Source organism: Podarcis tiliguerta (assembly GCF_965153285.1).
Source record: "Podarcis tiliguerta genome assembly, chromosome: 12".
Taxonomy (NCBI): domain Eukaryota; kingdom Metazoa; phylum Chordata; class Lepidosauria; order Squamata; family Lacertidae; genus Podarcis; species Podarcis tiliguerta.
The window spans coordinates 41,686,009-41,701,886 of NC_139545.1; the positions used below are offsets into that span (position 1 = coordinate 41,686,009).

General features: G+C 45.5%; 1 protein-coding gene and 1 long non-coding RNA gene across 7 annotated transcripts in view; one reads left to right on the forward strand and one right to left on the reverse strand.

The window, feature by feature from the left end:
• The window catches only part of NRP1 (neuropilin 1), a 124,960-nt gene extending 117,748 nt beyond the window's left edge, over window positions 1-7,212 (reverse strand). For 2 of the 4 annotated variants that reach the window (XM_083406196.1, XM_083406193.1), the window contains exons 1-2: window positions 6,435-6,575; window positions 3,149-3,323 (exon numbers count right to left, since the gene is read on the reverse strand). In XM_083406196.1, coding sequence (XP_083262322.1) covers window positions 3,149-3,323; window positions 6,435-6,501 — 242 coding nt within the window. In that variant the 5' untranslated portion in view covers window positions 6,502-6,575. Of the gene's footprint in view, window positions 1-3,148; window positions 3,324-6,434 lie in introns of all 4 variants that reach the window. The other 2 variants (XM_083406195.1, XM_083406194.1) reach the window with 2 other exon arrangements.
• The window catches only part of LOC310661163, a 30,087-nt gene continuing 17,453 nt past the window's right edge, over window positions 3,245-15,878 (forward strand). For 2 of the 3 annotated variants that reach the window (XR_014503797.1, XR_014503798.1), the window contains exon 1: window positions 3,245-3,354. This is a non-coding gene — a long non-coding RNA (uncharacterized lncRNA). Of the gene's footprint in view, window positions 3,355-6,916; window positions 7,010-15,878 lie in introns of those variants that run through there. The other variant, XR_014503799.1, reaches the window with a different exon arrangement.

Below are 15,878 nucleotides of genomic sequence, written 5' to 3' on the forward strand. Positions count from 1 at the left end.
CTAGTCATCCAAACCCATTTTTAAAAGATCAACAAGCTACTGCTCCAATATGAAGGAGGAGTCGTTGCATGCAGAGGATAGTGACACTTTTTTGGCACCGTTTGATAATGTGTCCTTGGTTTTAACATCTCTGTGGCATGTAATTAGTTCCCTCTGCTTATATGAAAATAAAAATGAACTGAAAGCAATGATGAAATGTAATAATATTATCAAATAGTTACAATGATCCTGTTCTAATTTTTTTTTTATCTCAAAACACCAGCATAAAGAAATTGCTATTGCTTTCTCTCTAAGGGAAAGCTGTTGTCCAGCTGGAAAACAGCCTCTAAGGACAACTCTTTAGGCACCCTCACATTCATATTTGATGCAAGAGGTTCTCTGTGGGGTTATAGCAATCATGAAAGAAAATAGGGTAAGAGTGAAGCCTTGAAATAAGCATGGTCCAAGCAGTTTCTCAAAGACAGGGTTTCTGGAATTCTTCCAGAAAGAATCTCATAGCCACTTGGGGATTATCTGTGGCATCCAGAGTTGTTCATCCAAGCTCTAAAAGAGGGCAGGGCAATATCTTGCCTTCCAAATGCTGGAATCCAACACCCTTCAGCCCCAGTCAGCATGGCCAATGGGTAGGGATGATGGGAGTTGTAGTCCAACAATATCTGGAGAGCTACAAGTCCCCTGTTACTTCTGTAAGGCTGTGAATAGAGAATAGCCTTTCCCCCTGCCGTGAGTAAGCCAGTGTGACTAAGTAGCAAGTTTATACAAGCTCATATTCTGACACAAAGTCACTGGATGGCCTTGTAAAAGTCATTACTTTTCATTCCCATCTGTAAACTGGGACTATACAGGGGTGCCTCGCAAGACGAAATTAATTCGTTCTGCGAGTTTTTTCGTTCTACGAGTTTTTTCGTCTTGCGAAGCACCACTGCGTATTGACGGTTTCCCGTAGGAATGCATTGGCGGTTTTAAAAAAAAGGCGCAAGACGTTTCGTCTTGCGAAGCAAGCCCATAGGGAAATCCGTCTTGCGAAGCAACTCAGAAAATGAAAAACTCTTTCGTCTTGCGCATTTTTCGTCTTCCGAGGCATTCATCTTGCGAGGTACCACTGTAATCTGAATATGTCGCAGAGTTGGTTTAAACATTACAAAGGTTCGGCTGAAGGATTCACAGCTTGAGATGGTTCAGTCCTCCTCACATGAGGAGCTTCAAAATACTTCCACTGAAAGTTGTGTTCTACATTAGAACTTATTACCTCAGAGAGTTCTACTTATAGGCCCAGGTGCAGGGAACCCACTGCTGGCAGGACCCAAAGCACGGAAAGATACAATAAACACACAGGACAAACATATTGGGTTCAAACAGGCCACAACTTTATTGGTAACAAATGCAAGTAGACTTTGGCATGGGCACTGGGTATGTACCCTGAATCATCCATCCCAGCTACTGGTTGATCATTTTGCAAGGTTGATCCTAGGTTAAGAATCCCCCTATAATGTACATCAAATAGGGACGATCCCTCCAGGACAGTCATTGGGTGTGTGGATGTGTGCTATGTCCCATCACACACTGTCTGGGCATCCGACTGCATCTTCCCCTGGACCCCTTTAACGGGGTACCCTAAATTTCCTGAAGTAGGGGTGAGGTGGGCTTTCAACTCCCGTGCCTCCCTAGACTAACTCCCATGCCCCCCTAGACTAAGGATCCAACCCAACAAGTTGTGACACCAGATGGGCCCAATTTATCTGCTGGCAAATTCTTCCCTGGCCCCAAATACAACAACTGAATATTTCCATAGCAAGGTCTTATGCAGGACCTGAACCTGCCTGCTCACCTTCAGGCAGGACCATCTGCTACATAGGGTGAGAGGGTGGAGAATCCAGCTCCGACCAAGCTGATTGATGAGCCTGGGTGAGGCTTCTTTATACATCCAGTGAGCAGAGCTGAGTAAAGACTAGGGACTGAAGTCTTCATTCAGCTCCACCACACAAAACACATGCTTGCCTGTGATAGGTCCGTTAAAATGCAGGCCCCCAGCAACCTGTGCAAACAGAGGAAGGAGTGTTGTCCCACAATGATCATGCAGGGCCATAAGATCGTCCTCAGCTCAGACTGCATTCATGCCAGGCCGCAGTCAACACTCGCCATCAGACAACAGTAAGCGGTCCATCTCACAATATATTTTGACACAAAGGCATGAACTTAATGTGCAGCCACTTTTATGCTTATGAAAACGGAGTTCTGTGAAAAGCCTGCACCATTATAATCAGAATTAATCATGGTAAAGCACTTTATCAGGGATTGGGGTGTTGCTGGACTACAGTTCCCATCATGCCTGATTATCAACCACACGAAGGGGTTGGAGTGGGTTGAAGTGTCTTATCAATATCTGGAGGGCCACAGGTTCCTCATTTCTGTTCCACACAATACCTAGCAGTCTAACATCCATACGTTTTCTTCGCACTGCCTCGCCATCTCAAAATGAAAAACAACTTCTGTTAATATTAGTTAAGAAAACTGATGATTTCTCCTCGATGCCACACACGTGCTATCCCCAATTATGGCACTAGCACAGCAAAACAAAGCATGTATAGTTGTCGGGCTCTTAAAATACATTATAATGCCCCATGAATGTACAGCCTCTCCCATCAAACAATACTGAGTGAACTGAAACTTGCAAAATTCTAAATAACCGCACGTCTTTTGCCTTAAGCATCAATACGTTTCCAAGCAACTTCAGAACATTTAAAGCAGTGGCACAATCATGAATGCAGAGGCGAATGCTTATTTCTCCCCTACTGTTCCTGCATAGGCGTTCCACAACCTCCAAGTCACTGAGCGGCTTAGGGAAAAGTTTCAGAGGAAATAACTGCTAATGGATCCATGTTTCCAACAAAAACGACACAGCGGGATTACAAGATTATATCTAAAACAATCTTATATAGTGCCTGACATGCAGTAAGCACTTGCTTTAATATCTTTACCACAAACATATGATCTGGTATGGATTCAAACCTCAGAGGGATTCATTTTATGCGCAGAGTTTTGCACTCATCAGCTGTTTCATCTCCCTTCCCCACCCCCAACAAGAAACTGTGGAGCTTTTTGTCCAGTAGATGGTGCTATGGCTCCCTTCACAGACCATCTCACTTACTTGCACTCTCTGTCCTCCAAATCAAAGTGAGGGTTGAAGTTGATCATAATTCTCTGGTATGGTTGAGGAGCTTGAATCAGCCACTCGCATTTTTGGCTTGGATGATAAGTGTTTGGATAGCCAGGAGAGGTGAGATACCCAGGCTCCACGATTCTTATATTTTCACCACATTTATCTGCAATTAAGAAAACACATTTCATGTTCAGGTCAATCAAACAAAACATCTATATTTCCTGAAGAACATTTTTTTCTGGTTTATGATTTAAAGAAAGCTGCTTTCTGCAGTTATTAGCTCTAGTTTTGTATCACCACCCCTGCAAAAGACAGAACAGGGGAGGTGTTTTGTTTGTTTTTTTACAAAACTTCTTAATCCAGACAGAGGTCTTTGTGATTATAACAGCTTTCACACCTAATAATTAATAAGTAATGAATGGTTAATTCTTAATTATTATTGGAAACTATAGTGTTATTAAGTAATAGGTTTTAATTGAGAGTGATTCAGAGAGCAATGTTATCTGATTCTTTTACTTAGCATTCTGATAATAAGCCTGCTCTATGTCATTTGACAACAGAACCCCTTCCTGTTTACAACAACCCCCTTTTGGTTTTATCAGATCCTAAATCTAAGCAATTGGAAGCTATCTGTGATCTTCAAGTCCAGACTACCAAAGAACAAAGTAGAATTTGTTGAAGCAGCAATGATTCAGTTGACTCCTTTAAGGAAGTCCCCCCCCCCCCCACTGCTTGGAGACCAGATAAGAGCAGTGTAACAGAAAGCAAGGAAAAACAAAACGAAGTTTATTTCTAATTACAAAACTGTTAAGTTCCCCAGCCCTCTAAGTGCAAATAGCCGTATCTTGAGCAAAATCTGGTTGCTCCTCTCCAAAGCCATGCTAGGGTTCTTTACAAATAAATATTGAAAGATGAAACAGAGGCAATGTAATCTAACCTCCAAGGCCACTTGTTCCATTGTTCTGTGCAGGTTTGCACCGGCACTTTGAAACTTTACTGAAATATTTTCTACTAACATCAGATAATCAGACAAGCATTAACAAACGACACACTGGCAGCCCATTTTCACAGTAATGACATATGAAACTTCTGTATCTAATAAAATTCTTGTGAACTGGAAATGGCATTCCTTGTACTCGGCACGAAGTTACAAATGTGCAGAATTTTATTATAGATAACCAGGTCAAATGGAAATGAAAGATAAAGTGCACATCAAAAATGCATAAACTACAGCCGTTATAAGAAACATTTGCTATAAATTAGAAGGGAATGAGATGTACGCTGTGGGTTTTTGTTGTTGTTGAGCGAACTGCTATTTCAGAGTTGGTTATGAGCTACTATTTATTTCTGCCTTGACAGTTTGTATCGCGTGTCTCATTTCCGAGAACAAAAGATGTTGCAACAATGAGTTCAAAATCCACAGCCAATGATATTTATCTGGAAGCCTCCTGCATGTGGTTTCAGAGACAATCTTTCATGATTTGCCGCGTGCAAGCTGACTTGGAAAATGATCCCGCCTCATTAAGTCCACTCTAGCTCTATGCAAACAACATGGCAGAATCTGGCATCTGTTAAACGAGTGAAATAAACCAGCGCTGCTGCAAGTCACTTGACAAGAGTCACTCTAGGAGACATTTAGGTGGGCTCACTACCAACAGCACTTTAATCGGTAACTCCTGGGAAAGTGATAGTATAATAAGATAATGTGGGGAGCTGCTAGACTCCCTGGCTCTGTGCAATCTCTCGCACACTTGATTAAGAGGAGCAGTTTCTAACGACTCTGGACCAGTCTACCTACATAAGGTTAATGAATTAATTTAGCAGACACAAGTCCTGGACAGAGTAGATGTGACATCCACGAGTCTGCTAAGCTACAGAAGAGATGGATGGTCATGGTGACCCTACAGGGCTATTACATTATGCCTATAACTGCTCAGACTTAATGACAGCTTCATAGTTCCTTCCCCTCAGATCTTCTTATGGTTGGCTCAGCACTTAAGAGAATGATATTGCTCATAATAGCAAAAAGGCACGCTATACATCTCACTCTACTTTATGCCTCCAGTTCATCCCTGCTTATTTACTCATCTCCATTAATTCAACACTGCCTGCAAATCGATGCAGAAATGCAGTGCGATCCTGTTATCTTTGCAAGGTTGAAAGATTGGGTCTAGTTAGCTACACTCTTCAAAAAGATTAGGCCAAACAGGATCTCAGGCATGATTCTCAGGGACTGTCATGCTAATACTTCTTTAAAGACTTTTTTCTTCCCTTCTCCTGGTCATGAAGGAGCAGAGGAAGAACTTGTTTCTTGCTAAATTAGCCAACCTCTTCAAAATATATTGAGAAAAGACTGATTTCCACCATAAGGTGTGATTTACATTCTCCAGTAAAAGAATACTCCTATTGTGGTCCCTTATTAAAAGAATATACCATTCTAAGTGGTGAATGTTACCTTCTTTTAATTACTTTGATTGAAAACCTAGTCAGATTAAAAATAAATATTTAGTAATTAGTTAATAATAATTGCTCAGAAATTGGTCTGGGAAGGAAAAACTCCTAATAACTCCCCCCCCCCATGTGTGCAAGTAAGATGTCAACCATTCCAGGCAGAACATCCTTAAAAACTGCATAGATTAGGGAGCTAGTATGGGTGTCATTTCATTGCTGAATGAAGGAAGCCTCCATCAATTTGAAGCAGCTCTTAAATGCTCCCTCAAAACCAGATGTGAAGTCTGTGCCATAGGATTTCTCTAATAACTGTTGTGTATGAACAGTACCTTAGGTTGCTTAGCTTGAGACAATAAGTGCCCTGTGAACCCTAATGCATAATATAGATGGATGAGGAGGATGAGGATTTGGAAATAGGTACCTGTGGGGACTCATAGCTACAAAAGATAATCAAATATATGACCCTAAACTTTCACTTTCCCCCTGTCTCTCAATAAAAACCCTGCCTTTTAAGTATTCACTGTCTGTCAGGTTTTAAAGTGGAATCTTGTGCAATTGCCAAAGGATGAAACATTAAAGTAATTGGCTATTCTGATTCTTGTGAATCAGACAAGCCCTGCATTAGGTAGCATTCAGGATGGGTAGCCAAACAAAGATTGTGTGAAACTCAAGGTAAACACCCAGTGTTTTGTGTTCAGCTTCCTTTTATCCATTATATTAGTTAGTTTCACAGTTGGCTTTATAGATCAGGAGCTCAGGTAAGGGGCCCTCTGCTTGCAGCTACCTGGCTTCACTTGAAAGAGATTCCGTGTCAGTCACTTACCACTCTTCAAAGCCCTGCCAAGGGTAATGGTGAGGGCAACACAGTGCAGGAAGAGTCCCCAATCCATCTTCCTTTCTCGGTACAGAAAGATTGAAGAAAGAGAATAAAATATCCGGTCTCTTCAGCGCACAATTCCTCTTAGATCTTAAATCCTCCAGTAGGGCCGGTGCAAAAAGATCAGAAAGCTGGCTCAGTCGGCGCAGCAGCGCGGGCGGCAGCAGCAGCAAGAGTCCCGTTAGTACAAGAGACGCTTCTCTGTTTGTTGTGTATCTCCTCAAGTCTCCTGCATCCTGTCATTTAGCTCCGGCTTCCTCTGGCTCGCCCCACACTTGTTCCCTTTCCAGGCGTCACTGCCTTTGCCATTTCCAAACAGACTTTATTTGTTTTTTATTTTAAAAGCACCGGTGGAAAAACTAGCAAGGAAGTCCCAACCGGGAGAAGGGGAAGGGAGTTGGGGAAGTAGCAACACCCCTTGCAGCTCTCCGTCTTCTCCAAGTGGTTGCAAAACTCTCCAAGGGTTCGCCGGGATGAGATGAGCGCCTGTCTGTTACGCGGAGGAAGAAGGGAAAGCAGCGGTGAGGACGGAGGCGACTTTTTGTGGCCAGCTTCAGCCCTCTCCCTCCCCGCCCTCCTGCCCTCTTCACCCCGGGATAGCGCGCCCGTCACAGGAGGAGGGGCGCAGGCGTCTTCCTCGCCAGCGATCCCTTACTGGAAGGGAGATCCGCTCGCCAGGAGGAGAGAGCCGAGAGGTGCGCGCTGCCTGCTCCTCCCAGCGCTCGCTCGAGGGCTACTGACCTGGCCACACGGCAGCCCCAAGGCACCCTACGCGATGGGACGCCGCCGCCGCCGCTGCAATCCAGACCACTGGTGGCGGTGGAAGGAGAGGAAGGCAGCAGAAGTGCCAAGCAGTCAGGCGGCTCCTTCCCGCAGCCTGAGGAGGAGAAGCGCAACTCAGTGGCAATAAGAGCCGAGGCGCCGCCGTCTCCAAAGCCCAAAGTCCCCGCCCTCTCTCTCCCCCACCTCTCTCAGCCCCCTCCCCAAAGGAAGGATCAACAAACAAACAGAAGGAGCCCGAGAGCCCTGAAATTCACCCGGGGAGGTGGCTGGTTGGGTGGGTGGGAAGCGGAGATGAAGGCGGGGGGGGGGAGTGGTTGGGGAAGGGAGGGGAGGGACGCGGACCGACGGACTGACAGTCGGAGGAGGAGGAGGGCAGAAGCGTGCCGGCAAGGAGAGGAGCCGCCTCGCCTTCTCCGCGCTCTGTAGGCTCCACAAGGGGTGGGTGGGTAGGTGGGTGAAGGGGCGGGGGGGGAGGGGAGGGGGCGTCTCCGCGCGCCAGGTAAAGCGGGCAAAGCGTGACGCGCACGCGGCCACAGCTGGTCGCCGAAGGAAAACTACCCACCGACAGACCGCTGCCCACCCGCCCGCTGCTGCCCTCAGCGCCCTCTCCTCGGGACCCAAACCCCCCGAACGTGGCCAGCCGGCGTTATTCTCTCCCCTCCACTAGAATATGCTAATTCCACGCCTTCCTACAGATACCGAACCGGATTGATAGTCCATTTAGCGCGGCTCTCAGGCATCCAGTGTCACCTGAAGATGCCTTATACATGCCCGCCTCAGCTGTAGCTTCGCTGCCATCAGCGGACACTTGGGAGCGTGATTATCACGTCGCGGCCGCCTTTAAGAGTAGGCGCTCGCTCGCTCTTCCTCCATCATCCTTACCCCCCCTCCCATCAGTGGTGCCCACCGGCGCAGCCCGGTGGTTATGCTCCCCCTCCCGCCGCCGCCTGCTGCCCTGTCTGCAAGGCGCGCGCACTCACGCACCCCTGCAGGGAAGCGCCTCGCCTCTACTTGGGGGGATTAAAAGCTCCGTGTTCTCTCTCCTGCTCCCTGTTGCGCATTGTCCTCTCGCCTCCCGTCTCTCCCTTCCACCCGCGTGCAAAAGCGCCGCGTACTGGCTACACGCTTTCAAGACGCTTCAGCAACGCGCGCCCGCGGACTGGGCACTGGCCACCTGCTGCGCGCCCCATCTCGGCAGGGCGCCCCATCCATTGCATTCCCCACGCTTTCCACTCCGCTCTCCCCTGAGCGCCGTCTCCCTGCCTGCGCGCGCTCTGAGCAAGGCTCCTTCACCACCAGCCGGCAACTGGCAGAAGCCCAGATGTGTTTGCCTACATCCGTCCAGCAGCGCCCTTGCACGGAGCTTGTCCTCCCTCGGCGCGTGTTTTCTGGTTTATGCACCTTGCTCCAGCTCCATTTTTCTCCCCCCATTACTGTCTCCTGACTGACGGTGCCGGTGTGGGGCATATCTTTCGACCCACCACAAACCCACCTCCCTCCCCCGCTTGCCTAGTCACGACACTTTCTCCGCTCGCCCTCCTGCCACCGGCTTCCCGCCGCCTCCGCCGCCTCCTGATCATTAACGCCCTAGCTGGCGATGGAGGTGGCGGGCGGGCGCGTGAGTGGGTTTGTGTCAGCACAAATGGCAAGCCCAGGCGCAAGGCGAGGCTCCCCCCGGGGCGACACCGCCGATACACAAGCGCGCGCGCACTCCCGGAGGAACCGGGCTGTCTCTTCAGAGAGAAATGTCACACTTTCCCCTCAGCACGCACACTTGAATGAGGGAGATCTCCGGGGCTGCTGCCGCGAGATACGAGGGAGAAAAGTTCTGTATTGGAGAGAAGAAAGGAAGCCTGGGCGGTTACGCACAGCGGGCGGGAAAAGGCAAGCTGCCAGCCTGCTCCCTTCCTCGGGCCTGCAAGCCGGGAGGCGCTCTGAGAAGAAAAGCGGAGGAGGGCGAGGGTGTGTCCGTTTCCCGCCTCCTCTTTGGTCTCCGAAGAGAGCAGGCGGGGATGCTGATGGGCGCCCACGGGGTGAAGTGCGCCCCAAAACGCGGGAAAGTACGAAAATCGAGACTCTTAAGAATTGCTGACTGCCAGATCTCTCGGTGTGTGGGTGTGTGGTGCGCAGTCTTTTTTCTTGGCCCGGCCGAGCAGCGAATTCCCATTCCATACAGGAAAGTGGATCACTTTTATTTTCTCAGAGCTGAGGTGAAGGAAGTGGCGATCGATCGCGAAGCAGAAATCAGCAGCCGCAACCCAAACTCGAACTGTTTTTGCTCCCAGGGCGGCTCCAGAGATCCTTCCCGCCCCCGACAAAGGTGTTTTCTCGCCAGGACACAGCAAGGCACAAATTTCTGCACGGGGAAGGCCTTCAGAGGAAAACTCGTCGAACCACATGAAACAACATAAATTATTTGAATGCGTTTAGTTCTCCTAAAAAGACACAACCAGCATCTTTTGCAGATCACTGCTACTTCTGTCCTATAGGGGCACTTGGATATGTGTACATTTTATTGCCCTGAGCCATTGTGGATACTTTCAAGAGAGGCAGAGTTCTTTTTAGGTGTCTACAGTTAAGAGTATTTGTGTGATTTAGTACTGTAAACCACTGTGAGCACTTTTCAAAGCAAGAATGGCAGAAGATTTAAAAAAAATAACAACCGGCAAAATCTACTGTGAGATTTCACAGGCAAGGATGCTTCTATCATAGCACCTTCAGCTCTCTGGGAAAAAAGAAAGGAGGGGGGAGAAGCTCTCCATCTCCAACAGCCTGTGACACTGAATATAGAACAAGGCGACAGTTTCTCAGTGAAGTTTGGAATAAGATTGTAGATATATATGGAATGAGGGGGAACTGTATTAACATAGGTCACCAAAAAGCATACCAGGAGAGGTCTTTTTCTGCTAGGTGTTTCTATAAAAAATGGTGAGAAAATGATCTGAAACCTTGCTCAGTTTCCAAGACCTGCCAGAGCATAAATTACTGTCCACACACAAGAGACTGTTACTGTGTTTGAAATAATTTTCAAACAGTTGCAACAGTTGGCAGGTACAAGGCAGTGTAACTACAAACATTTTGCATTTGTGCTTAGGAATCATATGTGATGTAAGCTGCTTCTTTCTCCCTCCCTCTCTATAGTCTTAAGACCACCAAAAATCAGTAACACACTACACTTAGATCTATTCCTTTCTTGATCAAATCTTTCCTGACTTTGGAGGCCAGCACCACGCCTCACTCCACTGCACATTTAGGTGATAAGCAAATATTTGCATGTTGATTGGAGCACCTGGATTCTAGGTGCAAGATCAAATATTCTCCTCATTGACATTTGTTCCATTACATCCTGAGCTGTCACAGTCTGATGCCATTATCTTGCCAGTCTCTTCAAATGGTATTATCAGGGATCACCCATGTTTTATTGTATATTTATTTCTACAATTTGTATACTGCTTAATCATGCAGTCACCTTGAAGCAGTTTAAAGGTAAAGGGTAAAGGACACCTGACAGTTAAGTCCAGTCGTGAATGACTCTGGGGTTTCAGCGCTCATCTCGCTTTACTGGCTGAAGCAGTTTACAGGAGACTTAATACAATAGAAATAAAAATGCATTTAAACTGTAAAATAAAAGTGGACTTAAAAAGCCTGCTGAAATAAAAAGGTCTTCAGTAGGTGCTGGAAGTTCAACAGTGAGGGGGGCCTGTCTGACTTCAACTGGAAGAGAGGCCCATAAGATTTGGCCCACAATACTGAATGCATGGCTCCCAAAGACCTGGTGGGGGCTCCCAAAGACCCCAGGACATCAGTGATAGGGCAGGAATATAAGAGATCAGGTCTCCCTGAGGGTATCCTGGACCTGAGTTGTTAAGGGCTGTGTAAATTAATAAAAGGACCTTTAACATGGTCAGTTAGTGAATGGGCAGCCACTGTAAGCATTTGAGCATTTGAGCACTTGAGTTATGTGTTTGCAGTAGTCTGTTCCCATCAACAATCTAGCTGCAATGTTTTACACTAGCTGGAGCCTCCAAACTAGGCCCATGGGTAGCCTGACATTGGGCTTATCCACATTTACCTTTTGTCCTGGTCAGTGGCAAAGCTGCATACTCCACTACCGGGGGTGGAGAGCAGGTGGGAGTGTGGTGGGCATCCCAGGGGTGTGGTACGCCACCTGTGAAGGCGTGGCGCGCCGCCTGTAGGGGCGTGGTGCACGTTCAGGGTGTGTGACATGCCATATGTGAGGGCGTGGCACCCGGCATGCAGGTGTGTGTGTGTGCGGCGTGTGTCCAGGGTGGCCGCTGCGATGGCATCCTACCAGAATAGTGGTGCCAGGGATGGTCTGCTCCCTCCACACACCCGTTCCTCCGCCAGTGGTCCTGGTCTTTCCAGGTACGAGTCCATGTTTAAAAGCTGGTTGGGTGGGTTTTTAAAATGTCTGCGCCAGAACTTTCCTTGCAGAAACCCACTCAGAGCAAACATTAGTTTGGGGGTGCTGCTGATTGCTATTTGCTCAATTGAGCATTTAAAACCAGAATTTTGCAGGGAAACCTCTGGAGGGAGAAAAAAGGGGGACACTCAGACACAGAGCTTTAATGTGTGGACCATACCCAGAAAGTGTGGAGGAAAGATAAGTGTGGATAAGCCAACAGAGCACATTGCAATGATCAGGTTTTGAGGTTACCAATGCATGAATCACTGTGGCCAGACTATCTCTGTATAGGAACAATCATAGTCGGTGTTACAGCCATAGCTGGTAAAAGGCACTAAAGCTGCCTGAGCTACCAGGGACAACGTTGTTAAAAGCCTGCCATCCTAAAGTCAGACAAGATGGTGGGCTCAGTCCCAGTTTTGACATATTTCCTCAGCTTAGCCAGTCTCTGAGCCCATCATAGAAGTACTTACGCATTTACTGGATAGATTGTGATGCATATTTTATAGATAGTACATCAAACTCCTTCTGTATTTTTCTTAAGTGACGTTCAAATAAGTTGGCGATGGGTTAACACAGTGCTCTGAAGATTCAGATCCAGCTGTTAAGTGAACTCTATATAATACAAATCAATGAGATGAAGCTTTCTTCATAGTTGCTAGCCTGGCAATCTCTGCATCTTATTACTGAGAAAGCATATCCAAAGTTAAGACAGCATATTGCATATTTAAAGTAGGTTCTTAAAATATGTGTGCTAAACAGCACCAGAAGCTGATTTTAGGTATGGTTTCACTTACTGAGCAGACATCTGGAGAATAAATGTGCGGTATTAAAAAGTTATACCTATCATCTGAATATCATGGTTTTCTTCCACTTTTAGTTAGTTTGGTTCTTGTAGTCTCTCTGTGAGAATAAATGAATACTCAATCACAATATACAAAGCTACTTTAAACTAAAACCCATCTGGTTTTTGGCGATAGCTTTCTTCTTGGTTTGCAGTACTATCTTCTTGTATTTCCATATAGTTCTTGTGCTTTTTATGCTTTGCTTATTCTACAAAATAGCTTTAACTATAAAGGCACTTCTGACTAATGATATGTCCACCATTTCAATCGCTTTGATCAACGACTCCATAGAACTCATTCTAATTTTGTGTCTGGTGTAATGTTTTCTAAATGTACATTATGTCTAGAGGCGCTGCCACCTGTCCTTGTTTTGATGAGGCCAATGGCTCCAGCTGTGCAAACACCAGTCAGTAGCCACTGAGAGAGAGAGAGAGAGAGAGAGAGAGAGAGAGAGAGAGAGAGGGTTCAGGTGTGTGGATGACTAATAGACTTTTTAATTCAAAGAATGCAAAGATAGAGTATACAAGGTAGGCAAAGATGGTAATAGATTCCTAGAGTTCCAGAGCAGCTGACAATTGTACTGCCACCAGACTATTCAGTGAATGCTGCATTGATATCTCCATTCTTGTTGTAGGAAGCTCCCCCCATTATCCACAGCTCTGATAGTGCTGGATACCAGCAGTGATGAAAGTATATTACACTTCCATTATATATGTCATTGGGAATCCCATAATGCCATATCAGTAATCCAGGCTAGGTGATAAATGCAACTGAAAGATTTTACAACTACTCCACAAAATGTGTGAGAATTTTTGATACCCCATGCTTGCTTGTGTCTGCTTATTTGAAACATGGGACACAAGCTGGATGCCTTTGGAAGTCTCTTTAATGTCACTCTTTTTGATGCCATCAGATATGTACCAGTGAGGCTCTAGAAGGAAGCTGGAACTCAAAGCAGTCCAAACTCAATATACGTACAAGGGAAGCTGATAGGTATTAAGTAATGCTTTGTGTTCATTCAACTCCTACCTTTGAATTCACTCAAATGTGGCACCCTTGAAGCTTAAGATAATATGGCACCCGGTGCAGTTTATTCCTAAAGATATGTGAAATGGGTTCTCTCTGTAATGACTCTCTGCCCCCGCCCCCAGTTTATTAACTGTTGTTGTCTGTGTGCCTTTCTGCCTGACATTACCCATACATTGAGTAATCTAGACCTGCCAGCTTGGTTCAAGGAAGGTGATATTTCAAACATGAGCAAACTGATGAAGATAAAGCTATTTGCACTCCACTCTAAAGTTTAAACCTTAGGTTTCCAAACCAACCACAATCATTGAGCCAAGAACAAACCTTGGTTACCATTCATAGTTTGGAGAGAAACAAACCACAAGCCTAAATTCAGATGCAACACTGTCTCGGCTGATGGCCTGTTTCCTGGCAATGTGACAGGAGCAGGGGATGAACAAAACACTTTCCATTTCAATCATGTGTGCCAGCACATCCTTTTACATTTAAACTACAGTGGTACCTCAGGTTAAGAACTTAATTCATTCTGGAGGTCTGTTCTTAACCTGAAACTGTTCTTAACCTGAAGCACCACTTTAGCTAATGGGGCCTCCTGCTGCCGCTGCGCCGCTGCTGCACAATTTCTGTTTTCATCCTGAAGCAAAGTTCTTAACCTGAGGTACTATTTCTGAAGTCTGTAAGCAGAGTCTGTAACTTGAAGTGTATGTAACCTGAAGAGCATGTAACCTGAGGTACCACTGTATAGTTTATCTTAAGCATGGTTTAAAAGTGATGTGTGAATCAGGTCATTGTGATGCTAGGTGACAGACTGACACCCAGTACTCCCAAATGGCAGACAATGAGCTAAGCCTATTTTAAAGTTTTACCACTTCAGGCTACAGGTGGACACTCATATAACTGAATGCTTCATCAGGGGAAAAAATCATATAGAAAAATGACATGTCAGGGAAAAGGCTAGAACTCTTCTCCTTGGCATGAGTTGCTTTAAGTCATGGGAAACTTCACCTGCAGTCCAAAACTGACACAGAAGAGGTTTACCTGTTTGGCAGGACTAGGCTGGAGAGTATGGGACATTATATGTATGGTGGGTCCCCCCCAATATAAACTAATAAATAATACACTGATAGAGTATGTGCTGAGGTGCTTTTTTCCCTTTGCGTTAAAAATGGCAATTACTTAATTGAAGTGCACATGTGTGATATATATTTCTCAGAAGGAAACTTTCACAATTGCTGTTGGAACATATTTCCAGCATCTAGTAGTTTATGGGACGACATGGGGAGCATTCCATTGAGAAGGCAGCAGCTTTGAGTGGAGGCTGGTGGGATGCAAACAATTGTCTTGCACTTAAGGAGAGAAAGCTAAAGAAAGTGAAAGCTATTTGCTTTCATATTAGTCACATTATGATAAAAAAGGTATAATTAGGCAAAATACGCAATTAGTAGAATAATGTGCTGACTTCATTTTAGTCTCTACTGTATTATAAGTGCAATAAATAATATACCACTCAGAACAGATGGCGGCATTAGTTAGGTATTGTTACTATGTACCCCAACTGCTTCTTAAAATACGGATTAGTGTCATGGCAGGTAGAATAGACAGTATGTATTTAAAAAACATCTTAGCAAAAGGTCCACATAAAGATAAGATATTTCTGCTGTGTGAAGGCTAATGTCCTGTTTTACCACTTTTAAAACAAACAACTGCATATGAGCATTTCTGAATTTTGGAAAGGAAAGTGGCACAAAGCATCAAAAGTGTTTATTTTTATTCTTTAAAATGTTTCACAAAATTGTACAAACAAGTACCATGGAGTGGAAGAGTCGTATTGTCACTAAGCATAACTGCTAAAGAAAGGAAAAACTCTTAAAATCCACTGGGTGTCTATGACATTTGTTGCAACTACTTTTCATCAGTAATGTGTTCAAGGTACAAAAGTGTGATTTGAGTGTTGTGAGGTGCAATATTCCTGAAACAGAAAAGCAGCCTTGGGTGACCACAGCTCTTGTGTGACAAATTTAGTGTGTCGAAAGAACTGTGCAGGCAGAAGCGATGAGTAAAATACTATATTCCACATAGCATTACCAGTAGTGGCTAGCGGTACAGGCACAGCAATTTAGCCAACTTAATACTCCCTTTTCTGTGGCCAAATCATTCCACCTTCATGCCACCTGCCACCTCCCCTTCTTGGTTACCAGCAGTGACCTCCATGTTGGGAAGCCAGATAAACAATCCCACCCTACCCTGCTATGTCCCACTAGTCACTATTAGCACTTGCCAAGCTGGTGCCTTCCAGATGTTTTGAACTAA